Source organism: Lepidochelys kempii, chromosome 13 (assembly GCF_965140285.1).
Source record: "Lepidochelys kempii isolate rLepKem1 chromosome 13, rLepKem1.hap1, whole genome shotgun sequence".
NCBI classification, from domain to species: domain Eukaryota; kingdom Metazoa; phylum Chordata; order Testudines; family Cheloniidae; genus Lepidochelys; species Lepidochelys kempii.
Genome location: NC_136392.1, coordinates 20,522,118 through 20,542,218, shown reverse-complemented (window position 1 = coordinate 20,542,218; position 20,101 = coordinate 20,522,118). Strand labels below are relative to the sequence as shown.

The window sequence follows — 20,101 nt, the reverse complement described above, 5'->3', positions numbered from 1 at the left end:
GGGAGAAGTGGGGGTGGATGTGACATCCTGAGGTTATGAAAAAACAAACCAAATGTCTTTCCCCATAAGAGCCCAAACACGCAGCTGCATCAGACAAATAAAATAAATATTGGAGGGTGCAACCAAGGAATTATCTCAGGAAGAAACAGCTGCAAAACACTAGAAGTTCAATAAGGTAACATCTCCCTGCAGACAGGTCTGCTGGATTCTGTGGGGAAGGATTGCAGGCACAAACTGGTGGCCATTGCTCTTCAAGGCAGGGAGTGTGATTTACTCTATGTTTCTACAGCACCTAGCACATGGGGCCCTGTCCTGGCTGGGCTGACATTTCATTCATGAGTGCTCAGTACACAGCCAGTATCCCTGAGTCCTGTCTGATGATCTATGGCAAGAGAAGGTGACTAGATAACTGCGGTCTCATTTTCCCTGCTACAGACATCCTGCTCCTCTGTTGGCTAAAGAGGGCTGTGGTGCAGCCAGTTATGAGAATGTTCGGCAATAAAACAGATCTGCCCAGTTTGTACAATAAGGCTTGTCTGAGAGCCAGCTCAGCCCACTGTTTGCAAATCAAACCGAGCTCTTTCTGTTCGGTGCGTCATCACCAACTATAATGAAATTTAACTGCAATGATGTTGCTAAACCACAAAAGGGAAAACTCACCATTAGGGTGCTGGTTTGCCACTACTGGTGCTCTAGGCTGAGGTTTTCAAAGCTGACCAAGGGATTTGGACACCCAGTTCCCATTAAAATGACCTGGAATTGGGTGTCTGAATCACCTAGTCTTTGGAAATCTTATCCTTAAGTTTTGTCGTTGGTCTTTGGCTGGCTCTCCCTTCCCCATCTCTGTCACTGGCTTGAATTCCCACCTTCTCCCATAATTACCATTCAGAGATCTTTATGAAATGCTGATGCATCCATTTAGACTCCCTTGGGTTGGTATTTTGGATCATTCACCCTGGACCGGGACAGTGACTATTGCTGACTTTCTGGTTCCTAGGATATGTTCATATTAGCCTTATAAACATCCCAGAGTAGCATTGTAATTTCCTGTCTTCTCCTTGCAGTGAACCTTCTAACCTCCAGAGGCTGCGTGTTCTTAGAGCTGAATGATGAAGCTGCTACTTGCTGTTCCTCTCCTGCTGCTCATCTTAACGACCTTAGAAGCCAGACCAAAGCCTGCAGGTGAGCAGCTGGCCAAAGATGTGCAAATTATAAGCAAGCAGCCAAAGCCCTGGCTGATGTGCAAGGGTGTAAGCCAGAGTAATAGATAACCCCTACAGTTAGCTAGAGTCTATGGTTACCATAAATTGTTAGCTCTTGCTTCCAAACCTAGCTGATTAAACTGTCAGGTAGGGAATCCCCAATGGTGAGGGAATCTCTGGGAGGCATAAAGCCAGGGTAGCCTGCCCTGTGACACCTCCCTCTCCTCACAGCCACAGGCACTGGGAGCTGAGGGCAGGAAGGGGTGTGTCTGGACCCTGCTGTGCTCCTGCAAAGCCCAGCTGGCGGAAGGCCTCTGGAGGCTGTACCTGCCAGGCGTAGTTTCGAGCAGCCCGGGTGCAGGGGAGGGTTGAGCTTAAAGTGTGTGAGCGGCAGAATGGGGCTCGGAGGAGCTGGGGTGGAATTCAGCTGCCAGGACCAAGAAGGCCACTTCCACATAGTCAGAATTGCCATCACCAAAGCGGCTGAGCAGCCCTGCCTGCCTGAGGCTCTCCCGGTGCAGCTGCCTGCAAGATCTGTCAGGCGTGTTGTCAGAGCTGATTTGCTGCGGCGCATTAACAGGGCTTGAATCAGCCAAACATTCCCCCATTGGTGTTTGCCCAGGGCTAATCAAAAAATCAGAGACAGTTAATCCTCACTACTTTACAGGGGAAAGCAGCAGGCCCAGAGGACTCAGCTGGGGGGAGCTGAAATTTGAAGAGGGGGGGCGCGCGAGTTCTGTGCGACCTACAGGGACCCTAGTAGCTGCAGGTTGGTCTCCCTGTTTCCGGCTGTCTCTAGAATAGGCAGGGCTTGGGTGTTAGGAGAGGGCCTGTGAGCATCTTCTGTGTGTGTGAGTCGCCTCGTCAGTGCCAGTCCATCTGGGTTGCCCAAGCCTGCGCCCTTGTGTCGGCTCTGCCGAGCCTGCTAGCCCAAATCACAGCCCTCAGGCTGTTGGCTGCAAATGCTGGGAGGAGAGTTTGGGGCCTTGGATGGAGGGACGGAAACTTCCCTGCGAGCTCAGCCAGGAAAGCTTAGAGCTTCCTTCAGAAATGAGGGTCTGTCTCAGAGGGCTGCACTGGGGAGACCCCCAGCCATCAGGAGAGAGTGAAACACTGAGCAGAAGGATTTCAGGTGTCTCTGCCAACCATGAGCCAATATTGTGGCCCCCGCCCACCTGCCATGAGCAGTGGGTGTTGTTGTTAACACCTGAATGTCCATCCTGTTCAGAATGCAGCAAGAGAGCCGCTGCTGGGAATCCATCATTCCCTGAGCTCATTCAGGGCCCCCCATGGCATTGGGGCAGTCGAGGACGCTGTGTCATCCCTGGGGCGGGGGTTGGGGGCTCAGTGAGCCAAAGGCAAGTTTTAACCTTCCTAGGGCCACAGATAATGGGACAGACGGCATGTCTTGCCCTCTTTTTAATCCCAGTCTGGCACATCCATCTCCAGCCTCTGCCGAGGTTCCCTCTCACCCAGCTCTGTGGTAATGGAGCTCAGAGGAGTTCCAGACTCGGTCTGTATTTTGATCCAGTTCTTCTGTGACTCCTGCTGTCTCCATGGAACCGTTACCCCCTCCCAGAGATAAGAGGAGCTGCACCAGGCCTCATCTTTCATCCCTTCCCCTTGTCACACCTGCTGAGGCTCTCGCTATGCAGCCTGGCCCAGTTGCGGTGACTGTAAAGTTGCCTGAAGGAGAAGGAAAAAATCATGTTCCCTCCACCTCTGTCTCCCACTCACTTCCCCAAACACAGAAAGGCAGGGAGATCCAACCAGCTCTTTGCTTTCTCCTCCTCCAGCGGTGAAATGTAAGACTGGACCCCTGGACATTGTGTTTGTGATCGACAGCTCACGCAGCGTGCGCCCCTTCGAGTTCGAGACCATGCGGCGGTTCCTGATCGACATCATCCAGAATCTGGAGGTGGGGCCCAACGCCACACGGGTGGGGGTGATCCAGTACTCCAGCCAGGTGCAGAACATCTTCTCCCTCAAGACCTTCTTCAAGCGGGCTGACATGGAGAAGGCCATCAACAGCATTGTACCACTGGCCCAGGGCACCATGACAGGGCTAGCCATCCAGTATGCCATGAACTTGGCCTTCACCATCCAGGAAGGAGCGCGCCCGCTGCACAAGAAGATCCCCCGTGTGGCTGTCATCGTGACAGACGGGCGGCCCCAGGACCGCGTGACGGAGGTGGCGGCCCAGGCACGGGATGCTGGCATTGAGATCTACGCCGTGGGCGTCCAGCGGGCAGACATGAACTCTTTGCGGGCCATGGCCTCCCACCCACTGGAGGAGCATGTCTTCCTGGTGGAGTCTTTCGATCTCATCCAGCAGTTTGGCAAACAGTTCCAGGACAAGCTGTGTGGTGAGTGAAGGGGGCAGAACCCTAGGCACAGCCTGCTGTGGGACCAGACAGGCCCTGGGTTTAACCACCCAGATGTGGAGGGACGGAATGAAACATGAGCTGGGTTGTAGTGGGGAGTGGCAACTGCTCCTGCCTTTCGCCTCTGGAGCCTTGCTGAGATCATGGGTGCAGGGAGCTTGGGGTGTCTCCCCCACTCACAAAACCGTGGCACAATTCAGAGCAGCTCTTATTCTGTGCTCAGGAGAAACCCAGTCCGGGAGGAGCAGAGAGAACTCTAAGGGTGGGGTTAAAGAACTGTGTGTTGGTGCCCAGGACTGGGATAGCTGGAGGCACTGCAGTGTCAGGACTAAGGTGCATTGGCCATGCAGTTGAGGGGAACACGACAGGAAGAGCAGGTACTGATGCCAGGTCAGCATTGGCGGGTCTGTGTGCAGGAAGCTCACAGAGCATCTGTCTGCACGACACCTGTTCGTACAAAGGCTTGAGTGAAGACCTGTGTCTTTCAGGTGTGAATATATGCACAGACCTGGACTCTGGCTGCTAGCACACCTGTGTCAGCATCCCGGACTCCTTCTGCTGACTTCAGTGGCCTTCAAACCATGTCCTAAGAGAACAAAACCAGCCATTGCTAAGTCAGCTTCAGCTGTATAAGAACTGAGCTGTTGGGGAGCAACATTTGCCAAGGGTAGTGCGCAGAAGGGGAAATGTTGCAATGCTCCTGAGAAGCTGCTACAGACAATGAGGAGATAATGCTCATGCCAGACTGCTTGACAATGACCCTTTCAGGAGCCTCTCTCTTTTTCTCACCCTTTCCCCTTATTGTTTCCAAACAGTTTATAAGCCAGCACATTTGCTTACCTAGATCTGCCCTGTGTAGTATGTCTGAGCTGCATTTGCTGAGGCTGGGGGAAAGCGGCACAAATCGAGTGATAATATGGACGTGAGATCACAGAAACACAGAGCAGGCTTCCCCCAAATTGAAGGGATGGGAGGGGTCAGAGAGCTCAGAAATGTGAGAGGCCTTTGGCAAGGTTTGGAATCTTGCTTGCCTCATGTTCTGGATGGGCAGATTTCCTGCCCAGCTACCTGGTGTGTACACGCAGTGCAGTAACTCTGAACATTTGCCATATGCCACTGTCTGTGCATCTGTATTTAATAAAGCCTGGCCTGGTATCACTTCCTTGCAATAACCTTATTGGCCTTGGCCTGAAGAGGGGAGACCTGTTTCCACCGCAAGCTGCTTTGCACTGTGGCAGCTCAGAATTGTAAAGGCTGGTGCCTGCTTGCCCGTCCTGTGCCGACAGACGATACTGAGCCTTGGGGACTTTTCCCAGGAGCTTGTGTTGCAGCCAGTTGCTGTGACCTTGATTGCAACTTCTGAGGTGACTGTTCAGTGAAAGGACAAAAGGACACAGTCAGCTTTTCTTTGGGGGAAACTTGAAGCCTCTGTGAACTAGTGTCCGGCCCCCATAGCTTGCTGTCCCATCCATGGCCAAATCTGAAGCCTTGTCCATACACAAACATGCACTGGTTAAATTAAACTGGTGCAAATGCTCATGTCGACGCTCATTTTGAATGAAGAGTAGCATATTGCAGTTTAGTTGAAGCCGTTATCTACTCAGCTTAAACTGCTACTGCTAATAATACCCAGCTCTTACACAGCCCTACCATCAGTACATCTCAAAGCACTTCACAAAGAAGCTGACTTGCCCATGTTCATCTAGTAGGCCAGTGGCAGAATCAGGAATAGAAGCCAGACTTCTGTATCACTGGTGCTTTATCTGCTAGGCCACACTGCCTCTCTAAACCAAAGTAAGCCTGGTTTAAGGAAGTACTTCTTCACACAAGGCACAGTCAACCTGTGGAACTCATTGCCAGGGGATGTTCTGAAGGCCAAAACTGCAGTGATGGAGGCAATATAAGAACTTATAGATAGATCACCTGACGCGTGTTCTGAGTCAGTGAATCCCCAACATGGCCTACTGTCTCTTTCAGGTGTGGATATGTGCACAGAGATGGACCATGGCTGCCAGCACACCTGTGTCAGTGCCCCAGGCTCCTTCTATTGTGAATGTAACCCTGGATATAAGCTCAGCGCAGATGGAAAGACATGTTCCCGTAAGAGCATATTTTATTTGATCTACATTTATAAAGGAGACTGGTATAATTATCCTTGCTTTACAAATGGGGAATCTGAGGCACGGGGTTAGAGAGACTTGCCGAAGGTCACCATGGAGACCAGGGGCAGAGCAGGGAATAGAATGCAGGTCTCCTGAGTCCCAGTCTAGTGTTCTACCCACCAGGCCACACTGCCTCCCATTTTGACTAACTTTCTGGTGTTGTGCTGGACATAGATACTAGTGCTAATTAGTTATTAGTACTTTTTGACCATAGGCCTAGGTCTGCGTTAAGAGTTAAGACAACAATAGGAACAGCCAGCACATTGGCCTTCATTCTGTTGTGAAGTGATAATTGTGTTGCTGAGATGGGAATGGGTAAGAAGGTGGTTCCTTTTTCTCTGCAGCCATTGATGCCTGCGCTGATGGGAAGCATGGCTGTGAGCACCAGTGTGTCAGCTCCCATGGGTCCTACGCCTGCCGCTGCCGGACAGGTTACAATCTCAACCAGGACAAAAAGACCTGTACCAGTATGTGACTGTCTCCTCTGTGCCTCCTCCTCTTGTTTCTCATTCTCTGTCCTTTGCCCTTCATCGCCCCAGACATTCCCCTCCTTCTCACCATGTCCTCTATGTCCCGCTGCCCTCAGACCTTGTGGAGAGCCCAGCCATCGCTCTCTCCAGCATCTGTGATCTCTTACTTCTCCCAGACCCACAGAGCTCTGTTCCCTTAGGCTCCTTCATAACAGGAGATGGGCAAAAGAGAGTCTGGAACCTGGAACAGGCCTCTAGTCCCAACAGTGCCCACCTGCTCCTAGCACCCACTGTCCACAAGGAGAGATTTAACTCAGAGTGGTGGCCCACACATGCTTTATCCAGATTGAAAGGCCAGCAGATGCCCCATTAGTGATGAGAAGGGAGCTCCATGGCTTCTGTGTGCTATCAGTAGACCCCTCTCCTGTCCCAACTGTGCTCTGAGCTAATTCACCATCCTGAGGCAGGACCTTGGCATCGAGCCATCTGTGGGAGCCCTGTATTTCCAGAGCCTTGTAGGGCCTAAGGACAAGTGGCAGCAAGGAGCTGATAAAAGACCAGTGCAGCCTACCTCGGGGACAGGGCCAGCTGGCCAGTTAGCCCTCGAGCTCTTTGCAAGGGTCACAGGTGAGCTGTGAATGGCTGATGTCCCTCACTCCTGTGTGTCGTCTCCTCTTTCCAGTGATTAATTACTGCAACTTTGGAAACCACAGCTGCCAGCACACGTGCGTGAGCATCCCGAACGGATATTACTGCCGCTGTAACGATGGCTTCACTCTGCAGGCCGACGGCAAGGCGTGCCAGGGTGAGTGCTGCGTCAGCATCTCTGCTCCAGAGGGCACCATCACTCCAGAGAGCACAGGCAGGCCACAGTGTACTATACAGCTCTGGGTTTGGCTGCTAGCCTTAGAATCCAAGCACGTCTCACCATAATGATGTCCTTTCGGTTGATGTGCTCATTTGCATGTCAGGACCCAGAATGCCCTTCCAGCACATTAGAGGGCACACCGGGAGAATTGGGGAGGTTTTACCAGGGCGTTCCCTGAGGTCACACCAGGAGGTATAGATGTGTTGCTGGTGGCACTTCTGATTCCTTTACAGCCCTAAGAGGAATGAATTCCTGCAAACTTCGGTCCCACTTCTGAATGCCCCAAGGTGTGGGGTGCACAAACCCAAGTGCCACTGGGTTGAACAAGTGCAGACCATGCAGCTGAACAGCCCAGGATCTGCAAAGAGGGACAGACCTCACGGCAAGTTAGTGATTGCTCGTGCATCTCCCATTGGTCCGTGTGGGTGTATCAGCCTCATCTCTACAGCTCCACTGAGTTCCCATCTGAGAAAGGGATGTTCTGTGCATGGCACTTCCTTGGTAATCACAAAGGAAATGACATGCCCTGTAACATGGTGTGTTTGTCCCTTTGGTTTGTGTTTTAGCCAGTGACATTTGCAATGGGATAGATCATGGCTGTGAGTTTAAATGTGTCAGCACCCCTGGCTCTTACCACTGCATTTGCCCAGAGGGACAGCAGCTCCATGCTGATGGAAAGACATGCAATAGTGAGTATCTGGGACACGGCCTGCAGGCAGTGCCCTTAATGTATGGACTTCAGTCTGTAGCAACTGGCACCTAGATCCTAGGTGCTCCCAATGAGAGCTGGGCAGCTCGAGATGTGAAATTGAATCTGGATCCAGGTGGGAATTTCAAACCACCCTAAGGTTCAGGAGTGCTTGATCTTGGGATTTTGTTCCAGATCTCTCTTGGCTACTGGCACATCCAAAACCCAAACAGAGACAGGAGTTCCAGGTCCTCTGGTTAGAAAATACAGTAGGCAGCTCACCACTAAGTAAACTGCTGTGTAACAATACAGCCCTGTGACTGGCAGGGTTGGTCATGAACCAGGAGAGGACTGGGGGATGTGAGGCACAAGGGGGTGAATGTGCTAGAGAACCTAAGGCGGACCCCTGGGAGGAGAGAAGGCAGGTTCTGCTGTACTCAGTAGAGTGGCCTCTGGCTGATTAAGGAGAAGTGATGACCAGCTGTGAATGGAAGCATTAGGGTACCATCTGGTCCTCCTTGGCCAGAGGAACAGAAGAAACAGTGCAAGGTGTACGTGTGAGAGATTGGCAAGGGATGTGAAAGGGAAGCACAGGGCCCTCAGAGGGAGTTCTTGGGGGTGGGAATTTGGGGGGGCTTTGAGAAGGGTGCCCAAGAATGTCTGGGGTCAGGGCGGAGGGTCGGAGTGGAATTCTCAGCCCTGTGTGCAGTGTTGTAGCTGTCTCAGGATATTAGAGAGACAAGGGGGGGGCGAGGTGATATCTTTTACTGGGCCAACTTCTGTTGGTTAGAGAGACAAGCTTTCCAGCTTACCCAGACCTGAAGAAGAGCTCTGTGTCCTGCTTTCTTGCATCAGCTACAGCCAGCACATATAGCTCAGCAGTGAATGCAGGGGGAAGAATCCCTACTGAGTCCCAGAGCCCATTGACTCTGCTCCCCCGGCCCCTGGCATCTGCTCGCTGCAAGCTCCCCCTTGGTGTCCTCGGGAGGCAGGGCTGGTGCGGTCTAACCTTTCACCTCTTCCTTTGGTGCAGAGTGCAAGAGCGGCCATGTCGACCTGGTGTTGGTGATTGATGGCTCCAAGAGCGTCCGGCCTCAGAACTTTGAGCTGGTGAAGCAGTTCGTGAACCAGATTGTGGATTTCCTGGATGTGTCACCCCACGGCACGCGGGTGGGGCTGGTCCAGTATTCCAGCCGTGTGCGCACCGAGTTCCCACTCAACCAGTACCAGACGGCAGAAGACATCAAGAAGGCGGTGTTGAAGGTGGAGTATATGGAGAAGGGCACCATGACCGGCCTGGCCCTCAAGCACATGCTAGAGCACAGCTTCTCAGAGGCCGAAGGTGCCAGGCCCCTCTCCCAGAACATTCCCAGAATTGGGCTGGTCTTCACCGATGGACGCTCTCAGGATGATATCTCCGAATGGGCCAGGAAAGCAAAGGAATCAGGTGAGCGTGCAATGGGAAAGAGGTGATTCAGGGGATGCTCTTCATGCACCCAGCATTCCAGGCCAGTTTTCCACATTTGCCCCTCACTGCGCACAGCTGGTGGTCCCTGGGTGCCTGAAGCATGCAGAAGCTCATGGCCTCTCGCCGTCTGGCACATTGACCCTTCCGGTCCCTGATAAGTATAGCCTGCTGACTCTCAACAGGATAATACACTTATTAGCTTATAACTGAGGCAGAGAAAGTGAGGGGCTGGACACCCAGACCAAGCCCTTGCATTTAGCCCCAGTTACCTGGCCCATCCATGTGGCTGCAACATTCAAAGGATGCTTCTCGAAGCACTCAGGGCACTACGGTTACTAGCATCGTGGCAGCACTGGCCCACCTGATGTCATCCTAGGATGGTCCTGCCTTGTGGGCATGTTCTGGGGCGACCGAGTCCAGGATGCCCGTCGAGCATGTTCAGCTTGTACAGAACCACCCTTCGCTCCATTGCGCAGGGATCACCATGTTCGCGGTTGGGGTTGGAAAAGCTGTTGAAGAGGAGCTGAGAGAAATTGCCTCTGAGCCGGCGGGACAACATTTCTCGTACTCTGCGGATTTTAGCACCGTGACTCAGATAGCCGACAACCTCAAAGTTAACATCTGCCCAGGTAGGTGCTGGCAGGGCCTGTGTAGTGGCTTCACCCGGGCTGGGCCTAGGGTGGCCACCTTTCTAATGGCTGGTAACTGGAACCCCAAGGCCCCGCCCCTTCTCCACTTCTTCCCTCGAGACGCCGCCCCTTCTTTGCCTCTTCCCCCAAGGCCCTGCCACTGTTCGCCCCCAGATCAAAAAAACTGGACATCAGGACGTGTCAAATGGCACCTGGACACACCAGCTAAAACCCCGACTGTCTGGGTAAAAACCAGACTGGTGGCAACTCTAGCTGGGCCAGGCCCTTCAGCCTTGTTTTCCTGTCTGATCTTGATTATTACTTAATATTTATATTGCAGAAAAGCTCAGACACTCCTCCTCTGCTGCCTCTAGTTGGGATAAAAAGAAACAACTCAGTTTATTCTGTACAGACCTGTCTGTAGCCAAGCAACAAAATATGGGACTGATTGAGTTAGGGAGGCTTCATGGAAGTGCCTGTAGCATAGGGTGTCTCTCCTTAATGCAAAGCACTTGCAGGCAGGAATTCAGAGGCCGAATGGTGGCGTCTGTGACATTCAGGATCCAAGTCTTCCCTAGTTAGCAACAGAGCAATGTGCCCCGACCGGTGCGTTTTTATGTTTATCTGCTGCGGATGCTCTGCCCGGAAGCTTGCAGAATCTGGAGAATCTGAAAATAGGAGCCGTATTGTCCAGGACTGTTTGACGTTACATGTTCCCTGTGATAAGCCTGTTGGGTTTTTATTAGATAAGCGGAGATACAGTGTTAGGAGAATTATCTGGGACTTAGAAATGCCTGGCTCGAGAGCTTACTGCAGAGAGTGATGTGATAAAATCACAGGGCAGAAGGGCAGTGAGGGGCTCTGCTGGGCATTTTAAAAGAAGAGTGAACTGTGATGTCAAAACCAAAGAGATCTATTCCCTCATCACTGCACATGGGTAGCCCTTGTTAACATGCTCTGTTCCCTTCATTAGCCAATGTAGCCCCCATTGATGTGCATGGGAGGTGTACGTGGGGATCAGCAAGAATAACACCCCCACGGGTTGGTGTTTTCTCCCAATATGGAATATTCCATCCAAACTGATTGGTCTGAGGAAAGCGGAAGGCTGGCTTAGTGGGTAAAGCAGAGGGCTGAGAGTCAGGACTCCTGGGTTCTGCTACATTTTCTCTCCTATTCATAGAATCCTAGAATATCAGGACTGGAAGGAACCTCAGGAGGTCATCTAGTCCAAACCCCTGCTCAAATCAGGACCTAATCCCCAACTAAATCATCCCAGCCAGGGCTTTGTTAAGCCTGACCTTAAAAACCTCTAAGGAAGGATATTCCACCACCTCCCGAGGTAACCCATTCCAGTGCTTTACCACCTTCCTAGTGGAAAAGTTTTTCCTAATATCCAACCTAAACCTCCCCCACTGCAACTTGAGACCATTACTCCTTGTTCTATCATCTGGTACCACTGAGAACAACAGTCTAGATCCATCCTCTTTGGAACCCCCTTTCAGGTAGTTGAAAGCAGCGATCAAATCCCCCCTCATTCTTCTCTTCTGCAGACTAAATAATCCCAGTTCCCTCAGCCTCTCCTCATAAGTCATGTGCTCCAGCCCCCTAATCATTTTTGTTGCCCTTCGCTGGACTCTTTCCAATTTTTCCACATCCTTCTTGTAGTATGGGGCCCTAAACTGGACACAGTACTCCAGATGAGGTCTCACCAATGCCAAATAGAAGAGAATGATCACATCCCTTGATCTGCTGGCAATGCTCCTACTTATACAGCCCAAAATGCCATTAGCCTTCTTGGCAACAAGGATACACTGACTCATGTCCAGCTTCTTGTCCACCGTAACCCCCTAGGTCCTTTTCTGCAGAACTGCTGCCTAGCCACTTGGTCCCTAGTCTGAAGCAGTGCATGGTCCTGTTGCTGAGCGCCTGAATATCTTTGGGCACGTCACTTCCAAACTCCCCCATCTTTAACACAGGGAAAGTAACTGCCTATCTCCTGGAAGAGCTGTGGGTAATGCTCATCAAGGACTTTCAGAAGGTGCCGTAGAAGGACAGCGGGTTCCTGATGCTGTTTAAACTCTTTTGTTTTTCAGAGGAGGGCAAAGGGGAGACTGAGATCCGGAGCCCGTGTGAGTGTGAGGCCCTTGTGCAGTTCCAGTCAAACACTGTGGCCATCCTGGAAAACCTGACAGAGAAACATATCCTTTTGGGTCACCAGAGGGGCCTGTATTGAGCGGCAGTCAGTGCAGGATCCAAATGGAGCTTGGTTTGTTCCAGCTCCTCTAAGGATTGTGTCTGCCTTGATTTTTCCTCTGTGTAATTCAGCCAGTGGAGTTTTGTGGGCTGCACTGCCTGCCATAGCAGAGTTGGCCCATGGCGTTTATGATGTTGACCAGGCAGTGACGGCTAGCAGAGCTGAGTTCCACTTCACTTGTGCTCCCTGTTGTCCTTTAGGAAGAGCAAGGGGCTCCCAAGTGCCTTAGCAATTGAATAGTAACGAGTGCCAAATGCTTGCCCTAAATGGCAGTTGTGTCTGTGTCAATGGGATTAACAGAGCTGTATCCAGCTTCCACCTGCTGGAGGGACAAGGTTACTGCAACGCGGGGTGAGCAGAAGAGTAAAGGGGATCTTTGGGTCTGTTTGGTGCCTATAGGAAGGGGGAAAAGAGTGCAAAGCCAGGGCAGGCTCATGTTTGTGGCTGTCCAAAAGCTGTTTTGGGGAAGATTATCCCAGCTCTCTGTCCCAGGAAAGTGGTGTCTCCAGCAGACACACAGGGGACTCTCTTCATTTAGTGTGGGTGAAATATTCACGCAGTTAGTTATTAGCCCTATGTTGTTGGGCTGAAACCCTCTTCACCTGATGTTAAGCCCCCCAGCCTTCTTCTCACCAGCAGGCCACGCGGTCTCGTTTCTGCGTCAGCTTCCTTAACACAACCACTCGCTCAGATGACGGCCCGACTTGAAGACTTGGAAAACCAGATCGCCAACAAGAAATGATCCCTGCAGATGGCCAGGCACCACTTGGACTCGGGAGGCGGAACCGTACCGTAGTTACATGTCATTGTTATTCCTAGAGTATTGTAAAGGGTCGTTGTTTGTTCTTATATCGCAAAACCCTGATGGGGACTCAGAGGGTAAAAAAAAACCCTGTTCCGAAAATGAGTGCATGCAGCCTTCGAGGCTGTTCCATTCCTCTGGCCTAACGGGGTCGGGCTGAGGTGTGACGAATGGGGTCAGTTTGGAGCTTCAGAAAGGAGATGGGCATCGGGACAATCAGCATTTTCTAACACACTTGCCATTAATCGACTGTAGCTGGCCACTGGTTTCTCCAATGAGGCCCATGTGCACAGCTGAGAGCTTCCATCAGGCAGCGAGATGCTTTGCAAAGCAGGTGATTCCATCCTGAATGCTTCACGCAGCTCAGCTCTGGCTCAGCTGTAACTAGACTCTGTGTAGGTGGGGGAAGGCACTATGGCAATCTTCCAATATACTTCCAATATACAGTACTTTCTACCCCCATCCCATTAGAGATACTTCCTCAGCTGCCCTGCTAATCCTGACTGTGAAATGAGAGCACCTGCAGCAACCTCTTTGTCTCTGAAATTTTTTGCTTTAATTGCACAGGAATTTAAATGTAATATTTGATTTCAATTAGAGGGGGAGGGGGAAAAAGGCCAGGATAAATCATCAGACAGAAAAGAGGATCAAACACAACTGGGATATTCCTCATCAAACCCCCTTTCACCCTGATTTTGGCAGAATTGTTGCAGAATTTGTCGTTATCTTTTTTTATCAAATAGCAAAAAAAAATCTATGAATATATATGTGTATATATCTTTAATTATGAAAGCAGGATAGTACTATTTTTAAACACCTTTATACATACATATATATATATAAATCCCTATCCTGACAATAAACACGCTGAAGATTTTTATGACATTTCTCTCTCCTCTTCACTGAGAACCTTGGAAAATAAAGTCTGCACAGGCATCTCTGCATCAGGTCACATTCAGTTCATGCGACTCCAGCTTTCACAAAGCCAGGACAACCTGCTCTCAGCCAACCAGTCATTGGGCCATTATTACTCCTCTACCAGGAGAAAGAACTGGCTGGTGTAAAATCTCTGCTTTAAAGGTTACACGTGATATGTTGCAGAAAGTGCCTCAAGTGATGGCAGCTCCATTTGATGGAAAATCACCATGGGATTGCGACAGTGCGATTATCCCTGACTCCTTTCTTTTTGATGCCTGTCCCCTTCTTGAAATGGACTCCTCCGTCCGTTAATATTGCATAATGGATCCAGGCCCTCAAGGACAGCTCATCACCGATGTTATATGTCACCGGAGTCAGCTGGTATAAATCAGCTACGTCAATGGAACTATGCCAGTTAACCCCCAGCGGAAGATGTGGTCCACGGGCTCTTAACTCTGGGCCCAATAAATAATAATTGGGGTGCAGCCTTGCAAGCTGACCCTGTGGAAAAGTCTTGCTCCGAAGTCTGTGCAGGAATGCACCACAGATGTAACAGCATTAAAGGTTGTCTTCCTTACTAGATTGTCCTGTAGTAGCTCCTTGCGATGAGACTGGTGATCTAGTAGGTCTTTTCCATCTCCAACGGCTGTGACAGCCAGGGATTGTTGTGCTTGAAGTGTGTTATAATGAAGGCTGAATTTTATATGGGGGTCAGAGAGGAGATTGGAGAATCTGCCCCCCATTAGTCCCTATCCATTGTGATGCAATGAAAGCCGTACTTATATGTGACAAGGGGTGATCTCCCAAACCCTAGCCCCATCCCACACTTTCAGCACAGCAGCACTGTCCCCCTGTAATCTGGGGAGTGTGCTCTGCCAGTCGAACAGTGGGGTGTGGTCAGTGGAGTGCTGGGCATGAAAATGGGCCTGGACCCTCCCATTCCCGACTGAGCCTTATTTAAATGGCCACCACATACCAAGGCACTCACGGCCCCAGAGCACCTATGCTGCCGTCTGTTCTGCAGCGTGAGTGCATCAAAGCCTCCTCTTTCTTGGGGGATCTGAATCTGTTATGGAGGCTACTGTTACCTGGCACTGACTCCCATCAATAAAGAGACATTTTCCAGATCCCATCAGGCTTTGAATGTTGTCTTAGTCTCACGATCGTTTTGTTACAAGCGTCGGCCCCGTGAGCGGACACTAAATGCATAGGCGGAGCAACACAGGGTGCAAATCCCAGCACAAAGCATGACACCAACCTTCCGCCGCTTTCCCCCAGATGTCAGATTTGGCCCTGATGTGTACGCAGCTCCAGATACTGTGCGTGTGAGCGAGGGGTCCGCTGTGCTGCCAGCATCCCTCTGTGCTGCTGACTCACTAGGGCTTGGGAAGGGGGTGTTCCTGATACAGCCGTACGTGCACTTCCAGGGGAAGGACTGAGTGGGACTGGAGTTCATGTGCCGAACCGGCAGGGAGTTTCCATACAGCACTGGCAGTGATGGGGTGAGCTGCCCACATGCAGCCAGTCCTGCAGGGCCCCCCAGCTGGAACGAGTGGATATAAGAATCAAAGCTGGGTCACTAGTGCAGACGATAGCCAGTGCTCAGAAGGAAGGCTGTATCAGTGCAAAGTCTTCTTACTTATTAAAATAATAACCAGTGCTCTGCACTCATGGTGAGTGTTTCAGCAGCACCCAGCACTGTGCTAGTGACTTCATGGAACAAGCTGAAGGGGGGACATAGACCCTGCCCTAAAGATCTTACCCAGGCTAGGCCAGGCCAGGCGGAGTAACAAACAACAGGAAGGGCGAACTCGACACAGCAATGCCAGTGACGCCCGTTAAGCACACGTGCACGTTGCAGGGCTCCTCTCCCCCTAGCAATAATAACACTGCTGATGGGCTCACCCCTGTGGGCACAGGGGAAGATGGAGTTTTCCTTGGCCATAAATGCTACTTGCAGCAGTTTGAGCTCCTCAGGAGAAATAAATGCTTACTGGTGAGTGTCACTGCTGCCCTGACTCAGAGCTAGTGCCTCCTTCCTGCGGAGACATCAAAGGAACAACTTGTGGAGAAAGTCTGAGTGAGCAGGACTGGCAGCATCTAGCCCCCTCTCATCAGCAGTGGTGGATTGTAAGTGGTAAAGGGCCTGATTCGGATATGCTTACACCGAGCAGTACCTTACTCCAGAAGCAGTGACGCCCTCTGCCATCAGGGGGGTGATTGCAGCAGGAGCGGGCATACCCCCGCTAGCTTCCGTCGAGTGAGTGTGGTTAAAAGGAGCAGCGAAGACGCAGCGACATGGGCTTCAGCACTGGCTGCCCAAACCCGCTTAGGATCCTGAGTGTGGCCTCCTATTGCCAGCCTATGCTGAAGTCTATGCCACTGTGTCTTCCCTGCTCTTTTTAGCCATGCTAGCTAGATTAAAGCGGTAGTAGAGAGACAGCCTGGAGCATGGGGCCTTGTGCAAGGCCTGGAGCCTGAACCAAAGTCAGCAAGAGCCATGCTATGAACCAAAGTCAGGCCCTGTCATAATGCAGATGCTTGCCTACACGTTCACTGACCGGTACAGGAACTTGGCAAAAAACACAGCTAGCATTGGTAAACCACAGGCACACTTAAGTCCTAGGCACTGGCTGTTCATGTAAACACATTCCTGGGAGATGGTACAGGAACACATCAACCCCGAATCAGGACAAGGATGGAAGCAGGGCCGTCTTTAGGTATAGGTAGGATACAAGGCTGCGTAGGGCACCTGTAAATTTGGGGCAACCCTGGGTCTGAGTGTCCACCCTTCGGCCCCTTCCTATCCCTGTTCTAACCCTTCCTGCAGGCTCCCAAAGCTGGCTGCTGCAGTCTGGTGACTTTTACTCCGGAGGGGATCCGATGAAGTGAGCTGTAGCTCACAAAAGCTTATGCTCAAATAAATTGGTTAGTCTCTAAGGTGCCACAAGTACTCCTTTTCTTTTTGCGAATACAGACTAACACGGCTGCTACTCTTAAAAGTGAAAGAGGCTTGCAGCCTGCCAGACTGGCACAACACAAACTGTTAAACAGCCATTCAAGTGGTAATGAAGCCATTTATCAGGCATTTGCCAACCCCCAGGTATATACTGTCAGTTTCTGAATTTACTGACAAAAGGCAGTTGTGCATTACTGTAATATTTACACAGAACGTGTCAGTCTACAGGACCTTAACTTAAAATTTGCTTTAAAAATATTTCATTAGTGTGTTGCTGCAGATGATACAAATCACATCTCTAAAAAATCCTTGGAGAGCCCTTAAAGGGACAACACCCCTTTCCTGCCAGATAGCTGGACAGACGAGTTTCCCTTTCTTTACTTCTGACTATTTGATGAAAGAGTTTTAAGAGAAACCTCTAACAAAATCAGTACCCTAGTAAGATAAAACATCCTTTGTTATGCCTAAAATCTTTGGAAACATATTTTTTGAAGTTGGTGAAGTTTCATGAACATGTCTATTGTTATGGAGTTCACACAAAGTAATCTTACTGTTCCCTTTTTCTAAAAGCAGTGAACATTGTTATGAACACACTAAACCTCCGTGACTGATTAATTTAAAATAATGTCTTTGTTTCAGTGAGTTAAATATGTAGTAATCTGGAATGATTACTTTATGAAGGCTTAAGAGTACATTTAAAATATAAAATCAGCTCAGGTTTCAGAGTAACAGCCGTGTTAGTCTGTATTCGCAGAAAGAAAAGGAGTACTTGTGGCACCTTAGAGACTAACCAATTTATTTGAGCATCAGCTTTCCTGAGCTACAGCTCACTTCATCGGATGCTCAGGAATTCTGATTAAGGAAATGTAAAACAGAGAAGAGCTGCATCATGTATTCCATAACATTTAATGTTGTAGTCAGCAGGGCAGCTGACTTGCCCTTACTACAAAGTTTTTGCAAATAAATCTCTAACAAACTTCAGGGCATATCAAAAAACCCATGCCTGACATTTTTTATTCCCAAGTTTAGTGCTTTTAATTAGGTACCTTCTGCATGTCCAGTCTTCACCTTCTGGCATGCAGTGGAAAACATGCTCCATTTTCTTTAGAAAGAAATTGCAGAAGAGTGTTTTTTTCAAATGTCATTTGCTTCATTTGGGTTCAGGGATTTGGCTGGTAGAGGGTGATGGAGGGGGGAGGGAAGAGAGGAGGGAGAGGGCGGGGCCTGGGCAGAGTGGGGGTGGGGCCTGGGGCGGAGCAGGGGTGGAGTATGGGCGGGGCCACAGGCAGAAGAGGTGGGCTGGGGAGCTAGCCTCCCCAAGCGGCAGCTTCACCCACTGCCCATGACAGCAGGTAAGAGCGGGTCGGTTCCCGCACACCCAGTGAGCACTGCAGTGTCCTTAGGCAGGGGCCGTATTCACAGAGCCGAATGCACCAGTGCCGCGCATTCTGCGTGAGGGAGAGGGTATGGGGGTCTCTGCGGGGAACTGTGACTCTCTGCCACCGTGAGGCAGGCCGAGCGGCTCGGTATCCTTTGCTGCCTCGTCCCTTCCCCCTGGGCTGTGAGTCCAGGCTGCTGTCGGGCACAGGGGCACCAGGGAATGGCCACAATGACCTCAGCTGGCCATGAACACGGGGCCTCACTCTGGGACCCTGCAGCCTAGGATCTCAAAGCACTTTGCAGCCATTATTGAATCTGTTCTCACAAGCCCGCTGTCTAGGCGGTCAATATCATTACCCCATTTTACAGATGAGGAAACTGAGGTGCGGACAGTGGAAATGACTTCTCAATGCCATGCAGTGGGCACTGGAGGTGTCAGGAATAGAACAAGAATCTGCTTTACCCACTAGGCTGTGCTCCAACTCATAATCCAGCCAAATGCATATTGCACTGTTCCCTTGCCCCTTCCCTAGCTCCTGTGTCATCTGCTATGTAACTGGGAAGTGTGAACTCCTGCAGCTGGCTCTTGTCACCATAACTAAGAGTTTCTGAGTTTAGGAGACACATCCATTCTGTTCCCTGCTTTAACCCCCACAGGGCTTTTGTTTTCAGAAGAAAACCACAGATATTCTATCAGCCAAACCAAAGACGCCTTGCAGGCAACAAAGCAAAATATGCATGCTCAGAAGCAAATACCACCAAAGCCTATAATAAATTGGAGGGTCTTATACTATGGAAATAAGGAGTACACAGATTGTTCCTCCATTTCCTGAAGGCAAAGATGGGGCAATCTATAATCTGGAAAAGTACATAGACCAACATTTAAGAAAGGCAATACAAGCTCTCCTATGCTCAGAAAAAAGACCCACCTTGGCGTGTAAAAATGAGGCTGGTGTTGATTTTGGGCGAATTAAAAGTCTCTTCAAAAAAATTACTTTGAGTGATCGCTAAAGCTGAAATTTGGCCTCTCAACCAAACTTCGGCCCTGTGATATGACTTCAGCATTACAAATTCTTAGTGCTGAGGGAACTCTCTTCCTCCCCTATGAGTGGGTAAAACAGAGTACCACCTTGAGCAAAGCTAAGGACCTTTTGTTTAAGTCTTTATGATAAGTGAACCAACAGCCCAATAGTTAAACTTTATTCCTAAATAACTAAAAGCAGAGACTTGTTCTACAAGGTGGCCTTCTAACTTCCAATCAATTTTTCGAGGGTTCTTTCCCAAAATCATGACCTCGGCCTTATTGAGACCCAGGTCTTGAGAATTACAAGAAGAAGAAAAATGTAATAGTAATTGGCAGAGGCCTCTTGGAATTTGCGATAAAACAACTATATCATTAGCGTACAATAACATTGGCATAGAGCTACCCTTAATTTGCAGTGGAGAGAAATTATCTTCCTTTAATAGCACAATCACATCATTAATATATATATTAAAAAGAAGAGGCACTAGGCTGGCATATGCCCCTAGAAGTAGGGGAAACGTTCATACATTCTCCTTTGACTTTAGTTTTTACCCTAACCATATTGCCCGGCTGTAGAGCACCCGAAATATACAAAAGTCTTATATTGATACCCATCCTTTTTAATTTTGCCCAAAGTTTGTCTCAATTACTAGAATCAAATGTCATCTTTAGAGCTATGAAAGCAGCATACAATCTAGTGCCCCCAAACACAGTATATTTATAAATCATATAGGATAAAACAAAACAATTACGAATTGTAGCTTTACCAGCCCTCAGGCCAGACTGCTCTTCATGTAATAAATTAACCTCTAAAGCCCTTATTTCAAGTTTATATAGTAAAAATCTGGAATAAATTTTCCCTGCCACTTCTAACAAACTAATAGGTCTATATG

General features: G+C 49.9%; 1 protein-coding gene across 1 annotated transcript in view; it reads left to right on the top strand.

The window, feature by feature from the left end:
* MATN4 (matrilin 4) overlaps positions 1–14,968 on the top strand; it is a 29,106-nt gene extending 14,138 nt beyond the window's left edge. The window contains exons 2-11 of the mRNA XM_073309027.2: positions 1,065–1,182; positions 2,999–3,568; positions 5,564–5,686; positions 6,093–6,215; positions 6,901–7,023; positions 7,653–7,775; positions 8,808–9,221; positions 9,719–9,871; positions 11,965–12,069; positions 12,809–14,968. Of these exons, the coding sequence (XP_073165128.2) occupies positions 1,107–1,182; positions 2,999–3,568; positions 5,564–5,686; positions 6,093–6,215; positions 6,901–7,023; positions 7,653–7,775; positions 8,808–9,221; positions 9,719–9,871; positions 11,965–12,069; positions 12,809–12,867 (1,869 nt within the window). The 5' untranslated portion in view covers positions 1,065–1,106 and the 3' untranslated portion in view covers positions 12,868–14,968. The remainder of the gene's footprint in view (positions 1–1,064; positions 1,183–2,998; positions 3,569–5,563; positions 5,687–6,092; positions 6,216–6,900; positions 7,024–7,652; positions 7,776–8,807; positions 9,222–9,718; positions 9,872–11,964; positions 12,070–12,808) is intronic.
* Positions 14,969–20,101: the final 5,133 nt, after the last annotated feature.